At 59.9% G+C, this 19,409-nt stretch overlaps 1 protein-coding gene and 1 long non-coding RNA gene across 3 annotated transcripts; one reads left to right on the forward strand and one right to left on the reverse strand.

Moving 5' to 3' along the window:
• Positions 1–6,982: 6,982 nt before the first annotated feature.
• LOC115338992 lies at positions 6,983–8,748 on the forward strand. The gene is made up of 2 exons (XR_003922593.2): positions 6,983–7,593; positions 8,391–8,748. It is a non-coding gene; the product is annotated as an uncharacterized LOC115338992 (long non-coding RNA).
• A 1,397-nt stretch (positions 8,749–10,145) lies between these two features.
• CSPG5 (chondroitin sulfate proteoglycan 5) lies at positions 10,146–17,956 on the reverse strand. Of its 2 annotated transcripts, none has more exons than XM_030008147.2 (5): positions 17,766–17,955; positions 14,935–16,249; positions 13,558–13,746; positions 12,464–12,536; positions 10,146–10,481 (listed from the first exon to the last, which is right to left on the reverse strand). In XM_030008147.2, the coding sequence occupies exons 1-5, from the start codon at positions 17,833–17,835 to the stop codon at positions 10,323–10,325; spliced, it is 1,806 nt and encodes a 601-aa protein (XP_029864007.1). In that variant the 5' UTR covers positions 17,836–17,955; the 3' UTR covers positions 10,146–10,322. The 2 variants fall into 2 exon arrangements, with proteins under 2 accessions (XP_029864007.1, XP_029864008.1); XM_030008148.1 differs by lacking the exon at positions 10,146–10,481 and adding an exon at positions 11,009–11,889 and having other exon boundaries at positions 17,766–17,956.
• Between the last annotated feature and the right edge of the window lie 1,453 nt (positions 17,957–19,409).

Consider the following 19,409-nt stretch of genomic DNA (forward strand, 5'->3'; position numbering starts at 1 on the left):
TTCCTATGTTCTTATGTGTATTATTTGTAAAATTTATCATCCTGTTCTCCGTCCCTTCTTCAGAGTATTTAAGAATATGCTGGCTAAGGCAGGTCCCAGCCCAGACCCTGAGATATCCATTCTGTAATCTCGCCTGGTTGCAGAAACTGATCATTTGTGTCAGCCCTTTGCTTCCTGTCTTTTAACCAGTTATTTAGCTGTGAAAGGACTTCCTCTCTTACCCTTTGATGGCTTCATTTCTGTAAAAGCTTTAGCTGAAAGCTTCTTTAAAAGTCCCAATCACTTTGCTTTTGTTTTCCTACTCTTTCACAGAGCTGGGAACCTGGGTCTGGTCTCAGGGAGTCCAGTAACCAGCTAAGTCCCTGCTCTGTGTTGGTGCAGCCAGAGCCTTAATTCCTTCACCGCCCTTTGAAATAGTCTGGCTCCTGGCCTCCTAGTTCACATCGTTTGTCTGCAGAGCCCCATTCTGCGGCACAGATGACAGCAAAGGGAGTTCACAGACGGTGAAGAACCCGGAGATGTTCCTACCTGGGAGCTCTCTATAGGCCTGCATTTGTATGCTAGTGAATATGCCATTTTCAGACCACCTTTTGTCTGCACTGTATTTCTCTCTCTGTAGCACTTTTCTTCCAGCTCCTTCAGGAGCCGCAGAGCCCTAAATGCCTTGTAAATGAAATGTAAAATCCTCTCTTTTTCTCTTTGCAGTGGGAAGGGGACCAAAACCGCATGCACAGTACAGCTGCATCTCTCAAAACACCTCTTGTCCTTCTTAATATATTCCTTCTCACATTTCATGACTTGTTACCGCGCGAAGGCAGTGAGAATTTTGCTGTTAAAACTGTTGCCCCTTCCCTCCCATCTGCTTCATGCTTATTTGCAGTATTTACAATGCAGCAAACCTCGTAAGTATTGCATAGTGGAGCCATATGGCATCCATAGGTAACAATGCTGCTTACAATTAAGCTCCTCCACTATGTCAGACCAGTGGGTAAAAAGCAATTCATGACCAAGAGTAGAAAAAAAACAACTGAACAAATCAAAACAATTAATCTTGCGGTGTTCAAGGCAATTCCCAAGAGCATGGCAAGGAAGGTTAACTAAAAGCACTGGGCTTCTTGATGTGAGTGCGTGGAAAATGATTTTTAGGGAGAAAGCACTTTGATTCACCTCCTTTGATTATGTGTTTCTGGCAACAGAGATGCTTGCACTACTTATTGCTGAGCTATCCGGGATATTCCCGTCCCTTTGGATTTTAATGCACACATCAAATTGCACCACAGCAAGAGGAGTGTACCAAAGTGGGAGGGTTTTCTTGTCTTCAGATAACTCTGTTGTTGCTGATAGAATGCTAAATGCTTTAGTAATGCTTTGAGTCATAAAAGATCATTAGCGCTCTGAGGCCAGAGAAGGTTAATAAGAGAGCAGATGTTGGGCTGAGTCAATGGCCGGATAAGAAAAGAAATGGGCAAGTTGTCCCTTTAACTCAGCTTGTGTTCAGGGGATAAATTCAGCCTGCTCAATGGTCGGGCCTTGACATGGCAAAAAGCAGCTGGAAGGAATAATGGATGAGCTGAACCAGGTGCCGAATTTCTCTGAAGAAATGCAAGAGCCAGACTTTGAAAAGAATTTCTAAGCCAGCGGGTCCCTGCCTGTGACAGCCAGTGGAAAGAGGGAGCACGGAGCCCGGTGCGAGAGGCAGGGCTGTTCTCCGGGGGCGGCTGCTGCCTGCTCCTGCCATTGTCGCTGTTACTCAGATGTGTCACCCTGCCGTAACCTCGGTCCTCGCCCCTCTGCCATTAACAGCGCTCTTTTCTGTAGGAAAACTCAGGGAAAACTGGTTTCTTTCGGTCGCGCTAGCAATGCGGACATCTGACATTTCTTTTCCAGCTCGCCCATGCTTTGCAAATGAGCAGCAACACCAGAGCTGGTTATGGTTAGCTCCTAATTTCAAACATCACTGCCTGTTGTTGTGTTTGGACTCACTCTTCCCACTTTCAGCAGCCAGCAGATCTGCCCTGTGCCCACTGGAAGTGGGGGTTAGGTATTACACTGGCCGGCACAGGACCTCGCCATCTTCCTTGGAGACTGGCTCAGAAACGCAGAGGGTAAAATAGCCAAGTAGCAGCCGGGGAGCAGGGAGCGTTGGTTTTCATGTTCCTGTCTTCTTTAGCTTGGCAGCGGTTGGGAAAATCACTGCTGATGAAACAGAGTCCTGCAGGTATTTACAAAGCCTCTAGTCTGTGATTCCCCAAGGCCGCAGATCATAGAATGGTTTGGGTTGGGCTGTAGGGACAAAGCGCCAGGGAGGAGACGGGGAAAATAAATAGAATTTATATGCCTGAGGACACAGTAAGACAGCCGTTGACACCTGAGCTGCCTTTAAAAGACAGACACCTTCAAAAGAAAAAAGCGGAACAGCATCAGCGCCTACGACTCCCTCTTTTACCTTCTCCTTACACTGGTTGCATGAAACCAGATACATGCTTCAGGGTGGGGTTAGTCTCAAGTCTGGGTATTTGCTGTCCTGGAAGATTTTATGGGGGACTGATACAACTGGGACAGAAGAAATACAAGGTAAACAGAGAAAATAGGAAGGGCAATGATTTTTATTCTTTCCCTTTTCAGATCTTACTTTTTACCTATTTGTATACATGTATACATATATATCCCCCTATGTATGTAGCAACTATTAAAAATGTAGGAGGAAATTAAAAAATGTAGGAGAAAATTATTTAAGAATTACCATTCTGTCAGCCCCCAGTGAAGGTGAAGCTCATAAACCTGTTTTGCAGAGGCAACAACCCTGGCAGAGGGACAGAAGAGCAGGCCTGACATTTCTAATGAGAAAAAAGCAGAAGCATCGCACTATCACTGAGCATAAGACTGGAGGGACCCAGAGAGGTCGTGTAGATAGAGCAACACCTGCCACCAGGCAAAATCAGCTCAACTTAAACCCTTCTTGACAGATGTTTGTCCAACCTGTTCTTAGAAACCCTCAGTGACGATGACTCTGCACCCTCTCTTGGCATTTCTTTCCGGCGCCTCATTATCCCCGCTTTAGATACTTGCCGCTGATGTCAAACCTAAGTAATCCTTTGCTACATTTAACCACGGTTTGTTTGCTGATTGCTGGTGGCTGTGAAGAATAATTTACAGCATTCATAAAGCAAGGGGGAAAAAAAAAAGAGTTTTGATTCAATTTTCAGGTCACCTTTAAAATTCACTTTACCATTTCGAAGCAAAATGCCTGCTGGCTCTCCACGAGGGGTCTCCAGGCCTTTTCCAGCAGAAACTGAAAAATCCCTGGGAAAAGTGCTGAAACCAGCAGGGATCCAGCAGCAAAGTCATCTCAGTGAGGAACCGCTGAGATCCTGAGGATGGCTGCAAGCAAAATGGGATCAAAGCAGGCAGAGGAAACGCTGTCCTTCTCCTCTCCCAGATGCAGGTGTTTGGCTCTCTAAAGACACTGCTTTCTGCCCTTCCCACCCACCATCATTCTTCACGCTTCTTACCCTCTTCTGACTCTGTTCCTCATTTGGCCCCATCCTGCTTTTCTTCTTGCCTCTCTGATCTTTTCCTTCCCACCCTCCCAACTCTTGCTCACAGAGCTCTCCCACGGTTCCTTTTTTCCTGCCCTCTCCTATTTCTGCCAATCTTACCTACAACATACTCTCAGCATCCCAAGGACGATACAGACAACTTCAGAGATCCAGTTCTCAGCTCTGTATCCCTGGCCTGGGTCACCACGCAGAAGCAAGAGCTCTAAAGCTGCAGAAGAATCTCCTCATCTTCTCCCATATCCTTCCTGAAATCTCCTCTTTTCCAATGTCTTGCACAAAACCCTAGCAAGTTTGGCTCATCTTGTGCTAAACCCCACTGTCTGCCATGCCAGCCAGTATTGTCTCGCTGTTTCTTTGTACTCTTCTACCCAACAGATTGTCTCCATCTGCTGTCTCTTGCCTTGCAGTTAAATTCTGAGCTCTCTGAAGCAAGAACCGTATTTTCATGCTGCGTTTTTGTAGCACGTAGCAAAAGGAGATCTTCATTCAAGATCGAGACTCCTGGGTGCTTCTGCAGAATGAATTCTAATTCATTTAATAAATGCAAATTGTATACGTAGATTGGAGCAATATTCCTGAATCAAGAAGTATTGGGGAGTGAAAGAAGCAAAAAGCTTACCCTTCAGCCCCACCTCTGTCCATGTGAAGAAGTGGTGTTCTGGAGAGCACAGGATCATAGAAAACAGAGCTGAGAGGGACCCAGGGGATCGGCAATCCCACAGCCTCGCCGTATGGGAGAGTCAGCAGTTCCTGCCACCCTGAGAGGCACCTAACCCGCTCTTGATGACCTCTTCAAGGAGAGCTGCCCACCCTCCCCCGGCAGCCTGTCCTTGTGTTCTTTCTCCTTACAGTTAGGAAATACTTCCTAATGTCTTGCTGAACTGTCTCTTCTGGCAACTGAAGTTCACCTTTTTGGGGGGTCTTCTGACATGCCACCACAGATCCTGGTTATTCCCAGCCTTTTTGAAGAAGTCTTTACACCCGTTGAGACTGTTCTCATGTCCCCTTGGTCTTCAGTTCTCCACACTGCCCACCCCACCCCGCAGAGGCTGTCTTTTCTGGAGCTCTCATCTTTCTTCTTGCTTCCCTTGAACCTTCTCCCATGGGCTGCATCTTTCCTGAAGTAAGTGGCATGCCTCAAACTGGAACCGGTCTTGTAAAACCTTATCCAACCCTTGTGCTACCTAATAGATCTGAGGTGGCTTTAACTAGTTTTCTAAGTGCCATAGGATGAAGTTCAGAAAATGCCTAACCATTCTGTGTATGCTTTTAGTATTCTCATTTATTGCAGTTAACACTCTCTTGGTGGAGAAGAGCACAATATCCTATTTATTGTGGTAGGCACCTGCTTGCAGTTGACGTTTTTAAAGACCAGTTTTAAAAAAAACCAAACTGTGAAATCCTTGAATTCTCAGCTGCCTTTGTCAGCAGCGTTCCTTCTTCACTGGGTCCAGACCAACACTCTCTTGCTCGTTCTCCTCCTGCTGATGTAGTCTTTTCTTCTTCCTCTTAATGATGCTTGCTATTTCCATCTCAATTTGTGCCTTGGCCTTTCTGATGTTTCCCCACATGCTTATGCTACTCTTATAACTGTCCTTAGTAATTTGACCTAGTTCCAGCTTTCTGTAAACTTTTTTTCTTGAGCCTGAGGTCACTGAAGAGCTTGCAACGTAGCCAAGCTGGTTCCTACTACACTTCCTATTGGGATGGCTTGTGTGTGTGTTGTTTGCATCGTTTCTTTGAAGAACTGCCAGTTTCCTTAACTCCTTTCACTTTTAAACGTGCCTCCCATGAGATCTTACTTACCATTTCTCTAAGTGTCCCAGGGTCTCTTGTCTTTATTTCCCTTTTCTTCCACATCTCTTCATGAGGGTTGTGAGCTTGGTCACTCCACGCTCAGTCTTGGCCAACTTGCCTCCTTGCCTTTACGTTTCAAATCAGTCTCCAGTGGCTGATCGCCATCGCTGCCTGCAGGCGTGCTGGGCTGCCTGCACCCTGATCTCTTCCTCTCCCAGCAGAACCAGTTAACCTAAGCCGTGTGCTGGCCAGCATGGCCCAAAGCAGTGACAAACAGGGCCTGCCGTGGTTAAAGCCATCCCCAGAGCTTCACTAGCGTCAGCAAACGCATGCCCAGCTGTTCTTTCCCACACTGAGCATTTTACAGTTTATGAAGCTAAGAGGATTTTGCTTTTCTCCTCTCTTTAAATCCAATGTAGAGTCAGTTTAATACTGGATTCGCTCCCTGTTACAGTGAGACTGAGAATAATGGAGTAATTGGTATTTCCCATTACTAAATGCTGAGGTCCTGATGCTTTCTGGCTATGCAAATACTGGTTAAGGGCTCCTACAAGCCAGGAGGCAGCCCAGCAACAGTGGGAAGACCTGGATGTCAGCAGAGATGCTCTCACAAGCTCCCCACGCTGACCTACAGGACATGTCTTCTCCCAGATGTGCCTCTTGGGTCACCAGGAAGCATCCTGAGCTCCCCGTGCAGCAGTCCTGTGCAGCGGGTTGGCAAAGCAGCTCCCAGGGATGCTCCAGGTGGGTCAGGAGGGTTTGGGAATGGTCCCTCAAGCCCGACCTCCTTTCCCCAAGTCCTAGGAGGCTGGAGGTGTGGTAGCGAGGGTGGGATTCCTCTGACCACGTGTAGATGTGTACAACCAGAGCACATCTGGGCTACAGCTGTACTTAAAGGGAGCCAGACCGTACCGTGGTGGAGGACGTGGGTCAGATAAGCACCGACCAAGAGGAAAGGAGACAGCCAGCCTCATCTTCCAAATATTCCTCAAAGGCAAGGGGAGCTGCCGGGGCTGTAGGGCCAGCTCTCAGGCAAGGAAATGGCATCTGGGGGGCGTTCAAAAGGGCACATGGGGAAGACACGGCATTGCCACACCAGCACGGTCCGGCGAGGCAGCGGGATGCGGGTTTGTGGTGGGGTGGGAGTATCTGGGGCTGTGCCTAGGGCGAAGCGGGTGCCCCTGCCAGCGTGGTGGGTGCCAGCAGCCCGCAGCGACGGCCGCAGCTGTGCTCGGCGTGTGTAAACCCAAGCCAGCAAAGAGACGGTGCTGCAGAGGACATGGGCACAGAGCTCCCACCCCACCAGCTCCAGGTATCAAATAAATCCCCAGCCTCCGCTCTCAGGGAAAGCTCCCAGCAGCTCGGGGAAGGATGGCCAAACCCCGGGTCCAAAAGGAGCAGCGTCCCGCACCGAGGGCATTGAGCATGGCTCGGGGTCCACACGGCCTGCCGGGGACCACGGAGCCGCCGATCCAACCCCTTCTCCCCTCCTTCGCTCTCCCGGCCAGGGCTCAGCCGGTGAATCGGGACTCCGGCTATTTTGTTTCAGGCAGCCGGAGCTTGTCAAAAGGAAGAAAGGCTCCTTGTCTCGGGGTCGTGGCTCTAATCCTGTTATGTGTCTGTAAGAGAAAAGAGGACGATGGAGCGAGGAGCACAGACCTGGTGCCGATGCCAATTCCCTTCCCTTCGCACCCAGCGTCCCGTGCCAGCCCTCGCCCAGCCACAAAAGGCTGCCTCCCCTCCCGGCAAACTAACCAAGCATTTAAATTTAATAGCTGTCCGCAACCTCGCCGTTTCAAAGTGATTAAGCATTTGATTAAAGCCCATGTGTTGCTTTGCTGGCTGGGAGGCAAATTCCTCCACAGGGCCCATGAAATCGGCTCCGGTGACCGGCACGGCACACGGCGGATGCTCTTTGCCATCCCCCCCTGCTCTCCCCGTGTCAGACGAGGTGCTGACAGGGAGCCTGGCCCCTCGGGTAACCCCAGCTGCCCCCTCCATCCCGATGCACCCGTGCGTGCAAACAGTGCTCCTCCCTCCGTCGGTGCTCCGGCAAAGCCAGAGCAGGAGGAGAGCCCGCGGGCTGGGGACGTGCCATCGCCCAGGGGAGAAACCGAGGCACGGCGAGGGACGCTGAGGCCAGAGCGAGATGGGGCTCCAGGGCTCGTGGCCGGCTGGAGCGAAATCAGGAACGGAGGTTGTGTCTTCATGCAGAAAACAGGAGCTCGCCAGATAGGTGAGTACGGTCCGAAGCAGGGCGCACAGCAAGGAGGGGAATTATGGGGGTCAGACCGATACCCCAGAGCGGACGGACAGGGGGACAAATACCCCCAGCTCTCTTAACACGTGTATTATGAACAGGAGCATCCTTAGACCTGCTTAAATCCTTGTGACCCAATTTTGCCCTGAATCCCGATAATTCCCTACAGCCCATGTGGGTGAGCAGCTGCAGCCGAGAGTGCCAGGCTGAAGATGACACCCGTCGCCTCGAGCCTTCCTCGGGTCCACCCCTCGCTGCTCTTAAACGAGGGGTTAACACCGAGGAGTTACCACCTCGGCTTTGCAGGGAGGTTGTTGCCCCGCTGCCCTTCGCTGCCTACCTTGACCACATGCTGGGCTCCTCTGAAAGGACGAAAAACGGGTGGTGAAGGACGAACAACCCCAGTTGCTACTTTGCCCACCTCGGAGGCTCCCAAGGTGGGCACCTCCGTGTCGAGGCAGGGCAGATCCGGGATGGATGGGCTGTGCCATGCCGGCAGCACGACGGAGGGGCTGATGCCACGCCAGCCTCATCTCCAGGGTGGGCATCATCCGTGATGGATGGGCTGTGCCGTGCCAGCCTCATCTCCAAGCAGAAGAAGGAGCACGGCAGGGACGGCGGCTTCCCCAAATCACCCAAAGGGTGAAGGCTGCCCCAGGAGACCTGCCTGCTGCTGGCCAGCAAAACAGGGATGAGGTTTCTCTGTCTGGTCAGGAGACAAGCATTATGTCAGCTGCTTCTTCTTTGCAAAGGAGATTTTCTTCTCTCCCCAGGCAGCATCCGGCTGGACCCGCAGGTGCCGTCAGGAAGGATCCCAGTGAGGAGCGGACCATTTCCAGAGCCCACCACGCAGCCGCACGTTCACTGGTTGGACTCGCTCCGTGGCCGCCCCATCCCACCCCACGTCTCCCTGCATCTGGCCCCACCGACTCCCTCCAAGGGCGGCTGGAGACGTAGGGTGGCCTCCTCCATCCCCGCAGTGCCCATTCCCTCCTCTTCCCCGCAGCTCCACAGGCATTTCTCACCCACAACCCCATATCGTTCCTCATCCCCTCCAACATCCCCTTCCTTATGCATGCCCATAACCATTTCTTCTCCTCTCGCTCCTTGTACTTGTCCTGGTTTCAGGAAGAAGAAACCTGACTTTCCATGAGGCTTTCTCGGGCATCAGCATCTCCTGTCCGCTCAGCCAGGCTCCTGCTCCCCCAACACATCGCTCTCCCCCCGGGCTTGGCCCCAGCCATCTTTTCTCTCTGTGTCCGTGCTGCCCCGGTGCTTTATCCATGGTTTTAGCTGCCATACTGTCCAGCTCCGTGCTGGAAGGGGACTGGCAAAAACCAAAGCCCTGATGGTGCCGGTCAGCCACTCGCTCCGCTTTGCTTGACCCCCGGGATTGTCTGCCGGCTCCCACTGCCACCCCTCATTTTTTAATCTCCCCAAGTGAGCTGAGAATTAATTATTTAGCAGTGCGCAGAAAGCATCGGGAACATCTAAAACACGCTGAGCTGCAGCTTTAGCTCCTACCTGCCCTGGGGAGATCGCCGGCTGCATCCCTAACGCACGGCACGCTTAATATTGTATGTTGATTAATTGCTTCATTTCCTCTCTCCCGAGGAGCTGTGAGTTTTGGCTCGTGGGTGAATCCGTCTCTGGAAGAAATCGGCTCCTGTGGGAAGCAAGAGGGAGCCGCAGCCGGAGGGGAGGGTGGTGGGAGTGCCGGGGTTCCCTGGGGAGAGACCCCCCCGCTCCACGCTTGGTGCCGGGTCAGGGTGATGGCAATCGGAGGGGACTGCTTCTGATTTACACCGGCAGAAGCTGGGCCAGCATCGCCAAAGCTGACAGGGGTTTTGCCGGAGGGAAATGAGGAGCTGGGGAGTGACGACCCCGGGGCATTTTGGCTGCAGAGCCCAAAATCCCACTGACATCCTGGGCAGCTCCATTGAAAGGAGGCGGTTTGGGCAGGAGGGGGCTGGGAACACGCTGTCGGTGATGGCTGCACCCCCCGTGCATCCATGCCTTGCGGGGGGACCCCATGATGGGGACGGGGATGGAGCAGACCCTGTGAGCAATCCAGGCACCTCCACCAAACATCCCGGGGTGTCCCAGCTGCACCCGAGCGTGTCTGGGATGGCAGCACCCCGCAGGGTCCCCGCTCCGGTGGGACACGTTGCACCCCTGGCTTGGCAAAGCCAGGGAGGGCAGGGAAGGGGGGGACTGGGCACCCACCACCCGCCCTGGGTGACGCTCAGATGGGAGCCGGGGGAGCAGGGAGCAAACCTGCTGTGTCTGTGTCGGGAGATCGCAGGCACCGGCAAGAGGCTTAACTTTAAAAAAAAAAATGTTTTATTTCAAGATCTTCCTTTTTTTTTTGTTGTTTTTACCTGTATTTCAAAAAAAGTGGGGTAAAAGTACAAAAAAAGTCAGTTGCGGAATGGCAAAGGTTTAGAAATCACAGCGCTGAACTAACCCAAGCGATAGACACGGAGCACAAACCAAACACCCCCACGACACGACGCGGCCAAAGACCATTTACAGCCTTTGGCTTTGTATTATTATTAATTAATTTTTGTTTTCCTCTGTACAAAACACACCAAAGCATGCCACGGAGCGGGAAAAAGAGATACCAGACGGGGAGGAGACAGGAGATTTGTACAGCAGGGGATGGGAGGGCTGGCTCCCGCTCTCGCCTCCTTCTCCTCCCCTGCTCACGTCAGGTTGTTCTGCAGACAGTTGAGCTCGCCGCCGTCCTGCTCCCCTTTGCCGTCGTGCTTGGGCGACGTCGAGTTGTGGATGTTAAATGGCTCCTCGTCCTTCAGGCAGGATTTCAGGGAGTCCTGCAGCTTGTGGGGAGCGCTGGGGTCGTCCTGCCAGGAGAGATGGCAGAGGGAGGGGGGTAAGGAGACGACCGTGCCATGGGGGACGCTGTTGCAATGGCCGGGGGGGTGACACGCAGCGGGGACCGGGTGAAGGCACCGCTGACACCCCCAGCATCCCGAACCGGGCTCTGCCTCCTTACGGGCAGCCCCTGGCAGGAGGCAGGGCTGCCCAAAGGTGAATACAAATGTGTGTCCCCCCCTCAGAGCACATCTCGGCGTGGGGGGACATGGAGCTCACAGCACGGGGAGGGGGGAGCCGGCGGATGAGAGGGTCCGACCTGCCTGCGGTGACTCGTTGCCGTTCCCCGCAACGGGTTCCCCACCTCGGGGTGCCTCCAGCACCCAAAGCCGCTCGCCAACAGCACCCAAAAGAACCGCATCGGTCACGGGAGCCATCCCACCCGCCACCCCTCCAGCCGTCCCTGCCGTCCCCACCACCACCCCATTTCTCTTCCCATTTCCAGCCCGGCTCGTCTCATCGTCCCCGCGACAATTAGCAACTCCCCGAGCGGCGCTTGGCAGGAGGCCCGAGGGGTTGGATTTATTGCGGTTCGTTAGCGTACAGCTGGCCCCGCCGTGCCGCTGACCGGATCTGCCGGTGGCAAAACCGGGGACGTCTCTTCCCGACGTCTCCCCACGGCTGCCGGGAGCATCTTCTCCCCGGGGCTGGGCTGCGCCCCGAGTTTTTCCCGCATCCATGGGGAGAGCGGCACCCGCCGGCACCGGGGCTGAGCTCCGGCTGTGTTGGGTAATGTCTGTGCCGGGACGGTCCCGGCATCGCTGGTGGGGCAGGATGAGCCCTGGCATGGGGGTCTGCGAGGGCGGGATGGGCCGTGGCGGTGAGGCACCCCCGGCACCGTAGCAGTTACGGTGCTCCCGGTGCCGCTCGGCGAGCGGCGGATGGATGGAGACACCCGAGGGCCGGTATCGCACAGCCGTGCTCATACGAGGACGGGAAACCTCCATCTTCTGGGCAGTGGCCCTACGAGCGCTTCCCAGCTCGTCCCGGCTCGTGCTATCGACTCCACGGCAAATGCCACGGGACGGGCACCGAGCTCCATCGCCCGGCACAGCGGCCGCACCACACGTCCCCCAGCAACCCCTTTCCCAGGGGTGTCGACTCCGCTGTCCCCTCCGCATCCTCGGTACGCCGCATCCCAGGCACCGCGCTGCCGGGGAGCGGCACTGAATTCATCCCAAGATTCATCCTTTCCACAGTGGGGAGCCAGCCGGCTCCGGGAGCCTCCTGCCAGGGTGGCCGGGCCGAGCGGTGGCAGACGCTACGGCTGCTAAAAGTGGTCGAAATGCGGGGAAAACCGGCGGTGGGCTAAGGCAAAGGCTAGAGGGACCTACGCTCCTCCTCCGGCTCACGCTCGGCAAAGCCCTTCGCTTCTCTCTGTTTCGATTCGAAAGACAGGAGGTTGGAAGGGCAGCCCGGGGGGGGGGGGACGCGGGTGGTCGCATCCTGACCACGCCAGCAGCATCCCGGAGCGTTTCATCCTCCAGCATCGCCCGCCGCTGCCGGCCATCATCCGCCGGTCCTGCCCTACAGCGATGCCACAGCCGAGGAGCATCGTCTGCCGGAGCCGCATCGCACCGGCTGTCCCCTCCCTGAAAATGCCGGCACAGCCGCCCCCGTCACCCGCACACGGAGCCAAAGCCACCGGGCGACTTTGGATGTTGGTTCCCCGGGGAGTCACAGGGGCAGGAGGGGACGGGGCAGGGGGACAGCGGGGTCCGGTTTGGGTAGTCGGGGCAGGATGCGGCGTGGCAGGACCTGACAGAGGGGACGGAGCGGTGGCCACGGTGGGATGGGGACAGGGGGATGCGGAGGGACCCGGCGGTGAGACCGTCACCCAGGCAGTGCCCGGACCACGGATGTGGGGGGACAGACGGGACATTACCGGACAGAGGGACAAGGATAGGACAGCAAGCAGGAGCGGGGGGACGGTGCCACGAAATCCTCTTACGTTTGGGTGGGAGCCCTCGGCGATGGTGGAGAGGGAGAAGTTGTCGTTGTGCAGCTCGGACGGGGTGCGGTATCTGCCAGGGGGGGGAGAGGAGAGCACGGCGGTGAGACTGGGGGTGCTGCCAAACACCCCCATCACCCCTGACTGCGTTTTGGGGTGAACCCGGTGTCGGGGGGGGGGGTAAATGCTCCCAGCGCTGGAGGCCTGGGGGTTAAATGTCCCCAGGGATGGAGGTTTGGGGCTAAATACCCCCGGATCTGGGGGCGTGGGGGCTAAATGCCCCTAGCTATGGAGATTTGGGGGCTAAATGACCCCAGCTATGGGGTTTGGGGCTAAATGTCCCCAGCTATGGGGTCTGGGGTCTAAATGACCTGAGCACTGGCATTTTGGGGGGCTAAATGCCTTTCAATCTGAGGGTTTGGGGGGGTTAATCACCCCCAGCTCTGGGAAGGTGCAGGCAGGCGAGCAGTGAGGGCAGCCCAGGGCAGGCAGGAGCCGCGGGCTCCCAGGGCCTGAGAGGGAGACCCATGGGCTGGCAGGGAGCTTCGCTGCTAATTACACTTGGCACTCCCAAACACTAATTAACAGCTCATTAGGGACCCAGGCTGGGAGGGTTCTCTCCTCCCCGTCTCCAGTGAGGTGGGCAGCAATTGCTGGGGTGGTGGTGGGGGGGATGACCCCAACCTTCACCCACGCCAGCCCTGTCCCCCCCCAGCCCTGTCCCCAGGGACGCAGTCGGGACCATCTCCGGTGGCCCCTGGGCAGCGTGGCGAGCCCAGCCCGTGGCCCCAGCTCCCAGTGCAGCAGATTAACTGGTGCCAGTCAGGAGCAGCTTTAAAGGATTAACCGTGGAGCAGGAGCCACAAGCCACGTCCCCGCAGGGCACCCGCCTCCGGGAGCTTTCCCGCCCACCGTCACCTTATCCCCGTTGGCACAGGGGGTCCCGGTGACACCCCACGGGGACGGGACCGCATCCAGCCCCAGTGCCACCGCCGGGAGCTGAGACCACCCAAACCGCTGGGGCTACCGGGGTGCTACCCCAAAGCGGTCGGGGACAGTTTTAGGGGTGCCGGCCCCGTCCCGATGCCGCTTACTTGGTCTTGCGCAGTTTGCTGTTCTCCGTCTTGAGCAGGTAGAGCTTCTTGGCGAAGAAGACGGTGAGCATGAAGAGCAGCAGCACCACGAGGGCGGCCGAGCCCACGGCCACGCACATCACTTGGAAGTCGGTGACGATGGCCTCGCAGCGCGTGCCCTTGTGCCACGTGTAGTCTTGCGTGTTGCACCTGCGAGGGGAGGCGGTTAGGGACCCCCCACCCCAAAAACACGTCCCCGTCCCACAGAGCATCCTCGGGGGACACCGACATCTGTAATCAGGGAGATTACGGGGAACGAGATTAATGGGTCCTCAAGGACCACCCTGAGAGGGGTGACCCCCCCCCCCCCCAAAACGCTGGGATCAAGCGAGATGGGTGACAGTGGGGGATGCCGGGAGGGGGGGTCGGGGTCCCCCCCAGGCGATGCTCGTCCCCCGCACCCCATCCTGGCGGCGGTGGGGAGCAGGGTGGCCGTCGGGGACAGCCCCGTCACGCCACACATCCACGTCCCCCCGTGCAGGCGGGCTCGGCGCCAGCCGCACGACGCGTGCCGAGCCGTACGGCACAGCCGGTGTCGGCCCTCCCCGGGCGCAATCTGCCGGGGCCGATTAGCGCGGAGGCCCCGGAGCTTCGGCTGCAAGGCCCTGACCTAATTCCTGCCCAGCCGCCGCTCGGGGGGCAGGGAAAGCCCCTCTGTGTCCCGGCGGGATGGGGCTGTGGGGGTGAAGGGCCCTGGATGGGGTGCAGGGGGACAGAGATGTGGGAATGGGGTGCAGGGGGACGGAGATGTGGGAATGGGGTGCAGGGGGATGGAGAGCCCAGGGATGGGGTGCATGGAGACAGAGATGTGGGAATGGGGTGCAGGGGGATGGAGATGCTGGGAATGGGGTGCAGGGGGATGGAGAGCCCAGGGATGGGGTGCATGGAGACAGAGATGCTGGGAATGGGGTGGAGGGGGATGGAGAGCCTGGGGATGGGTTGCATGGAGATGGAGATGCTGGGAATGGGGTGCACAGGGTGGAGAGCCTGGGAATGGTGTGCATGGAGACAGAGATGCTGGGAATGGGGTGCCTGGAGACGGAGATGCTGGGAATGGGGTGCATGGAGACAGAGATATGGGAATGGGGTGCAGGGGGATGGAGAGTCTGGGAATGGGGTGCACAGGGTGGAGACCCTGGGGATGGGGTGCATGGAGACAGAGATGCTGGGAATGGGGTGCAGGAGGACAGAGAGCCCAGGAATGGGGTGCCTGGAGACGGAGATGCTGGGAATGGGGTGCAGGGGGATGGAGAGCCCAGGGATGGGGCGCAGGGGGACGGAAAGCCCACATACGCACCCCCCCACCTCCCCACGGGACCTGGGGTCCCCATCCCTTACCGGCAGAAGGCCCCGTGGCTCTCCACCAGGTAGCACTGGCCGCCGTTGTGGCAGTAGCTGGGGACGAGGTCGCAGACGGAGCGGCAGGAGCTGTTGTGCCGCACGTAACCGCTCCGGCACTCGGTGCCGTTCTCCGGCTGGCCCCGCTCCCCCGGCCGCGGCCGCGCCGTGGGGCTGCCCCCCGCCACGCCGGAGGGCTGCGGCGGGACCACCGCGTCGCGGCGGCCGGTGGGTCGGGGGTCCCGCGGCGCCGGCTGGACGCCGGGCGAGGGCGAGGCGGGCGGCCGGTAGCCGTTCTCGTCCTCCAGCCCCCCGTCTTCCTCCTCCTCCTCCTCCTCGTCCTCTTCGTCCTCCTCCAGCTCGTCCTCCTCGTCCCCGTCGGCGTAGAAGGAGGTGGTGGGGTAGAAATCGGCTTCGTCGAAGGGCGTGAAGTCGTCGTAGAGCTCGTGGAGGGCCCACGGCGTGGCCGCTCCCTCCGGCTCCCGCCGCCGCGCCGAGCCGGCCGCCCCCCGGCCGCCCCCGGGGAAGCCCCCCAGTCCCTCGCCCCCCTCAAACAGGTCGTAGTAGTCAATGTCGATGATCTCCGAGGCCGTTCGGTCGGCCGGCGGCTCAGCCGGGACCGGGGTGACGGCGAGGGGCTCCTCCGCCTCCAGCCAGGTCAGATCCGTCCGGCCGCGAGCCCCCTGAGCCGGGGCCGGGCTGGATGCGGCCACCCAGAGCTCCGGGGGACCCCCCGAGTCCCCCGCGGCGCCCGGCACGGGGCTGGGGTCGCCCGGCACGGGGGTCCGCGGCGTGGCCGAGCCCCCGGCCGCCAGCAGCAGGTCGGATTCGGCCGAGCCGGTGACGAGCCGCGGGCCGGGGGGGCTCGGCGGGGCGGCCGTGAGCCCCCCAAAAACCCCCGGGCTGGGCAGGGAGGCCGGCGTGGGCCGCTCACCGCTCCCCGGTTCCTCGGGGCTGCCGAGTGCCACCGCCACCGTCCCCCCGTCGCCCGGCCGGGTCGCCGCAGCCTGGCCGTCCTCCGTCGAGACGGATTTGGGGGGCAAAGCGCTGGCATCGCCCTCCCCGGTGCACCCCGCGCACCCCTCCGGCATCGCTGCAGGGTCCGTGGTGGCGGCCGTGCCCCCCTCGGGGGGCTCTAGCTGGGGTCCCGCCGGGGGCCAGCCACCCGCCGTGGCCCCCCCGGGGCCGGTGCCGTTGTTGGGCCCCCCCGAGGGGTCTCTGCTCGCCGGGTCCCACTGCGAGGGGCTGCTCTCCAGGGAACCCTCCCAGCCTCTCCCCTCGGCCTCGCTGGCGTTTTGGGGGGGCCACTCGGATGCTGGAGGGGGGACAAGGAGAGAAAGACGTGTCAGAGGTGCCCCCCCGCACCCCGGGGAGGCCGCGGTGGCCTGGGGGGGGTCCCTGCCTGCTTGATCTTGTGCCCACCAGTACCGTGACAAGCCATTTGGGGGGGGGGGGGGGCTGCACCCCAAGTCTTTTACAGCCTCTCCTGGGGACCGAAGGGGCAAATGCCACAGCAGCTCCCGGCTCCGTGGGTCCCCCTGCACCCGTGACAGCCCCAATCATCACCCCTCAACTCTGCGAACCCCCCCACCGTGACACAGCCCCCCCCCCCAAGCCAAGCTGTCCCTGGCCCAGACCCCCCAGCTGCCCTGCAAGGGGATCCAGCCCTCCTCTGGCTCCTGCAAGTGCACCCCATTCACGTAATGGGATCCAGCCCCCTCCAGTGGGATCCAGCCCCTTGTTACAGGATTCTGCCCCCCCCACAAGGGGATCCAGCCCTCCTCTGGCTCCTGCAAGTGCCCCCCATACACACAATCGAATCCAGCCCCTGCAAGGGGATCCAGCCCCCCCTGCAATGGAATCCAGCCCCCTTACAAGGGGATCCAGCCCCCTGCAAGGGTAGAAGGGGATCCAGCCCCCCCCGGCAATGGAATCCAGCCCCCTTACAAGGGGATCCAGCCCCCTGCAAGGGTAGAAGGGGATCCAGCCCCCCTCCCCTCCCCTGGCAATGGAATCCAGCCCCCTTACAAGGGGATCCAGCCCTCTCTGCTTCCTGCATATGCATCCCATAACCACAAGAGGATCCAGCCCCTGCAAGGGGATCCAGTCCCTCCTCCAAGGGATCCAGTCCCTCCTCTGGCTCCTGCAAATGCACCCCGTACACACAAGGGGAATCCAGCCCCCCCCCCCCCCCAAAGGGATCCAGCCCCCGACAAAGGGATCCAGCCCTCCTCAGGCTCCTGCAAATGCACCCCCATACATAAAGGGGATCCAGCCCACTGCAACAGGCTCCAGCCCCCCCCAAAGGGATCCAGCCTCCTTACAAGAGGATCCAGTCCCCCCGCAAAGGGATCCAGCTCCCTTAAGACGGGATCCAGCCCCCCCCCCCCCAAGGGATCCAGCCCCCTTACGAGGGGATCCAGCCCTCCTCCGGTCCCTGCAGATACACCCCATACACACAAGGGGATCCAGCCCCCCCCCCCCCCCCAAGCCATCCAGCCCCCGGCAAAGGCATCCAGCCGCCCCCCCCCCCCCCCCCCCCGCAAGAGGATGCAGCTCCCTGCGATGGGATCCAGCCCCCTTACCGGGGGATCCCCCACACCCCCCGCCGCCCCCGGTGCCTGCAGAGGAATGCAGCCCCCCCCCCCTCCTCCCCCAGACCCCCCCCCTCCGGGGGATGCAACACCCCCCCCCCCCCCAAAAACGATCATCCCTCGCCTGCACCACGACCCGCCCCCCCCCCACCCCCCGGGGGGGGACACACAGGATCCTGCCCCATCCCGGCGAGCAGCCCCCCCCCCCCCCCCCCCCCCCCCCCCCCCGGTACGTACCGAGGGCTCCGATCGCCAGCAGCAGGGCCAGGGCGAGGGGGGAGCGGGGCCGGGCAGCCGCGGGGGCCATGGCGGCATGGAGGGGGACCCACGGCTCCGCCAGCGGGGCCGGCACCGGCAGCGGCTCCGCCCGCGCCCCCGCCGCCGCCTCCCGCCGCTCCGCTCCGCTCCGGGGCGGGGGGGGGACGGGACGGGGACGGGGACGGGCCGGGCTGGGGGCGGGCGGGAGCCACCGGCTCCGCCCGCGGGACTGGGGACGCCGCCGCCGGTAGCACCGGGAGATGGAAACGGGGGACACCCGCCCCCCCCCCCCCCAGCCACCACCTTGACATCCCCGGGGGGATCCCCCCCACCCCAGCACCGGGATCCCTCGCTGACCCCCCCCCCCTGCCAAAAGTGCTGCTGCATGGGGGAGCATCCCTGCACCGGGGACCCCCCCCACCCTCCTGCACCGGGGGACCCCCCCCCAACCTCCTGCACCGGGATCCCTTGCCGAACCCCCCCCCCCCCAAACTGCTCCTCCGCAGGGGTTATCCTCGCACCGGGATCCCTCACTGATTTCCCCCACCCACCCCCAAATCTGCTGCTGCATGGGGGGAGCATCCCTGCACCAGCACTGGGACACCCCCCCCCCCTTAGCACCAGCATCCTTCACTGACACCCCCCCCCCCAAAAGTGCTCCTGCATGGGGGAGCATCCCTGCACTGGGATCCCTTGCTGACGCCCCCCCAAACTGCTCCTGCGCAGGGGTTATCCTTGCACCGGGATGTCCCTGCACCGCCCCCCACCCCAGAACCGGGATCCCTCACTGATCCCCCCCCCCCAAATCTGCTGCTGCATGGGGGGGAGCATCCCTGCACCAGCACTGGGACCCCCCCCCCCCCCCTTAGCACCAGTATCCCTCACTGACACCCACCCCAAAAGTGCTCCTGCATGGGGGAGCACCCCTGCACCGGGACCCCCCCCACACACCCCACCAGCACTGGGATCCCTAACTGACAACCCTCCAAAGCTGCTTGTGCATGGGGGGGGGGGGCATCCCTGCACCAGCATCAGGACAGCCCCCTGCAACCCCACCAGGACCTCTTTGCTGAGCCCCCCTAAAACTGCTCGTGCATGGGGGGGCACCCCTGTACTGGGACACTAACACCAGGATTCCTCATTGACACCCCCCCCCCCCCCAAATGCTTCTGTATGGAGACGGGGGGGGCATCCCTGCACCAGCACTGAGATGACATCCCCCCCCCCACCCAGCATCCTCATCTGGGACCCCCACCCTGCACCCCCAAGGCACCCACCCATGCACAGTCCTGCAGGGGGCTGGTTCCCCCCCCCCCAGCAGCAGCGAGGTGAGGGCAGAGCACCAAAATCCTGGGGTGAAGCCATCGCCCCGGGGTCACCGCGGGGCTGTGGCACAGGGCAGGGGGGCTGCGGCCGCTCGGACACCCCCCCAGGCGAAGGCCCCGGGGTCAGGTCAAACCCTCCTCATCCCCCAAGTGCGCCCCCCCCGCGCCCCCCGGCCATGTCATCGCTTCCCAGTGCCAAACTGGTCCAGATGCCACTGGGTGCCACGGGTCCATCACCCATGACCCATCCACGCGGGTGCCACGAACTGGGATCTCTCCAACGGGCTGGGGGTGCAGG

The sequence above is a fragment of the Aquila chrysaetos genome, chromosome 3, assembly GCF_900496995.4.
Source record: "Aquila chrysaetos chrysaetos chromosome 3, bAquChr1.4, whole genome shotgun sequence".
Classification (NCBI taxonomy): Eukaryota; Metazoa; Chordata; class Aves; order Accipitriformes; family Accipitridae; genus Aquila; species Aquila chrysaetos.

Bases quoted from the DNA above. Each gene is read 5' to 3' on its own strand.
- CSPG5 (XM_030008147.2), bottom strand. From the start codon at position 17,835: ATGGCCCCCGCGGCTGCCCGGCCCCGCTCCCCCCTCGCCCTGGCCCTG. The intron at 13,747-14,934 runs GTAAGGGATGGG...CTCCCCTCGCAG, and splicing joins AGCCACGGGGCCTTCTGCCG to GTGCAACACGCAAGACTACA. The intron at 12,537-13,557 runs GTAAGCGGCATC...CCCCCCTGGCAG, and splicing joins AGCAAACTGCGCAAGACCAA to ATACCGCACCCCGTCCGAGC.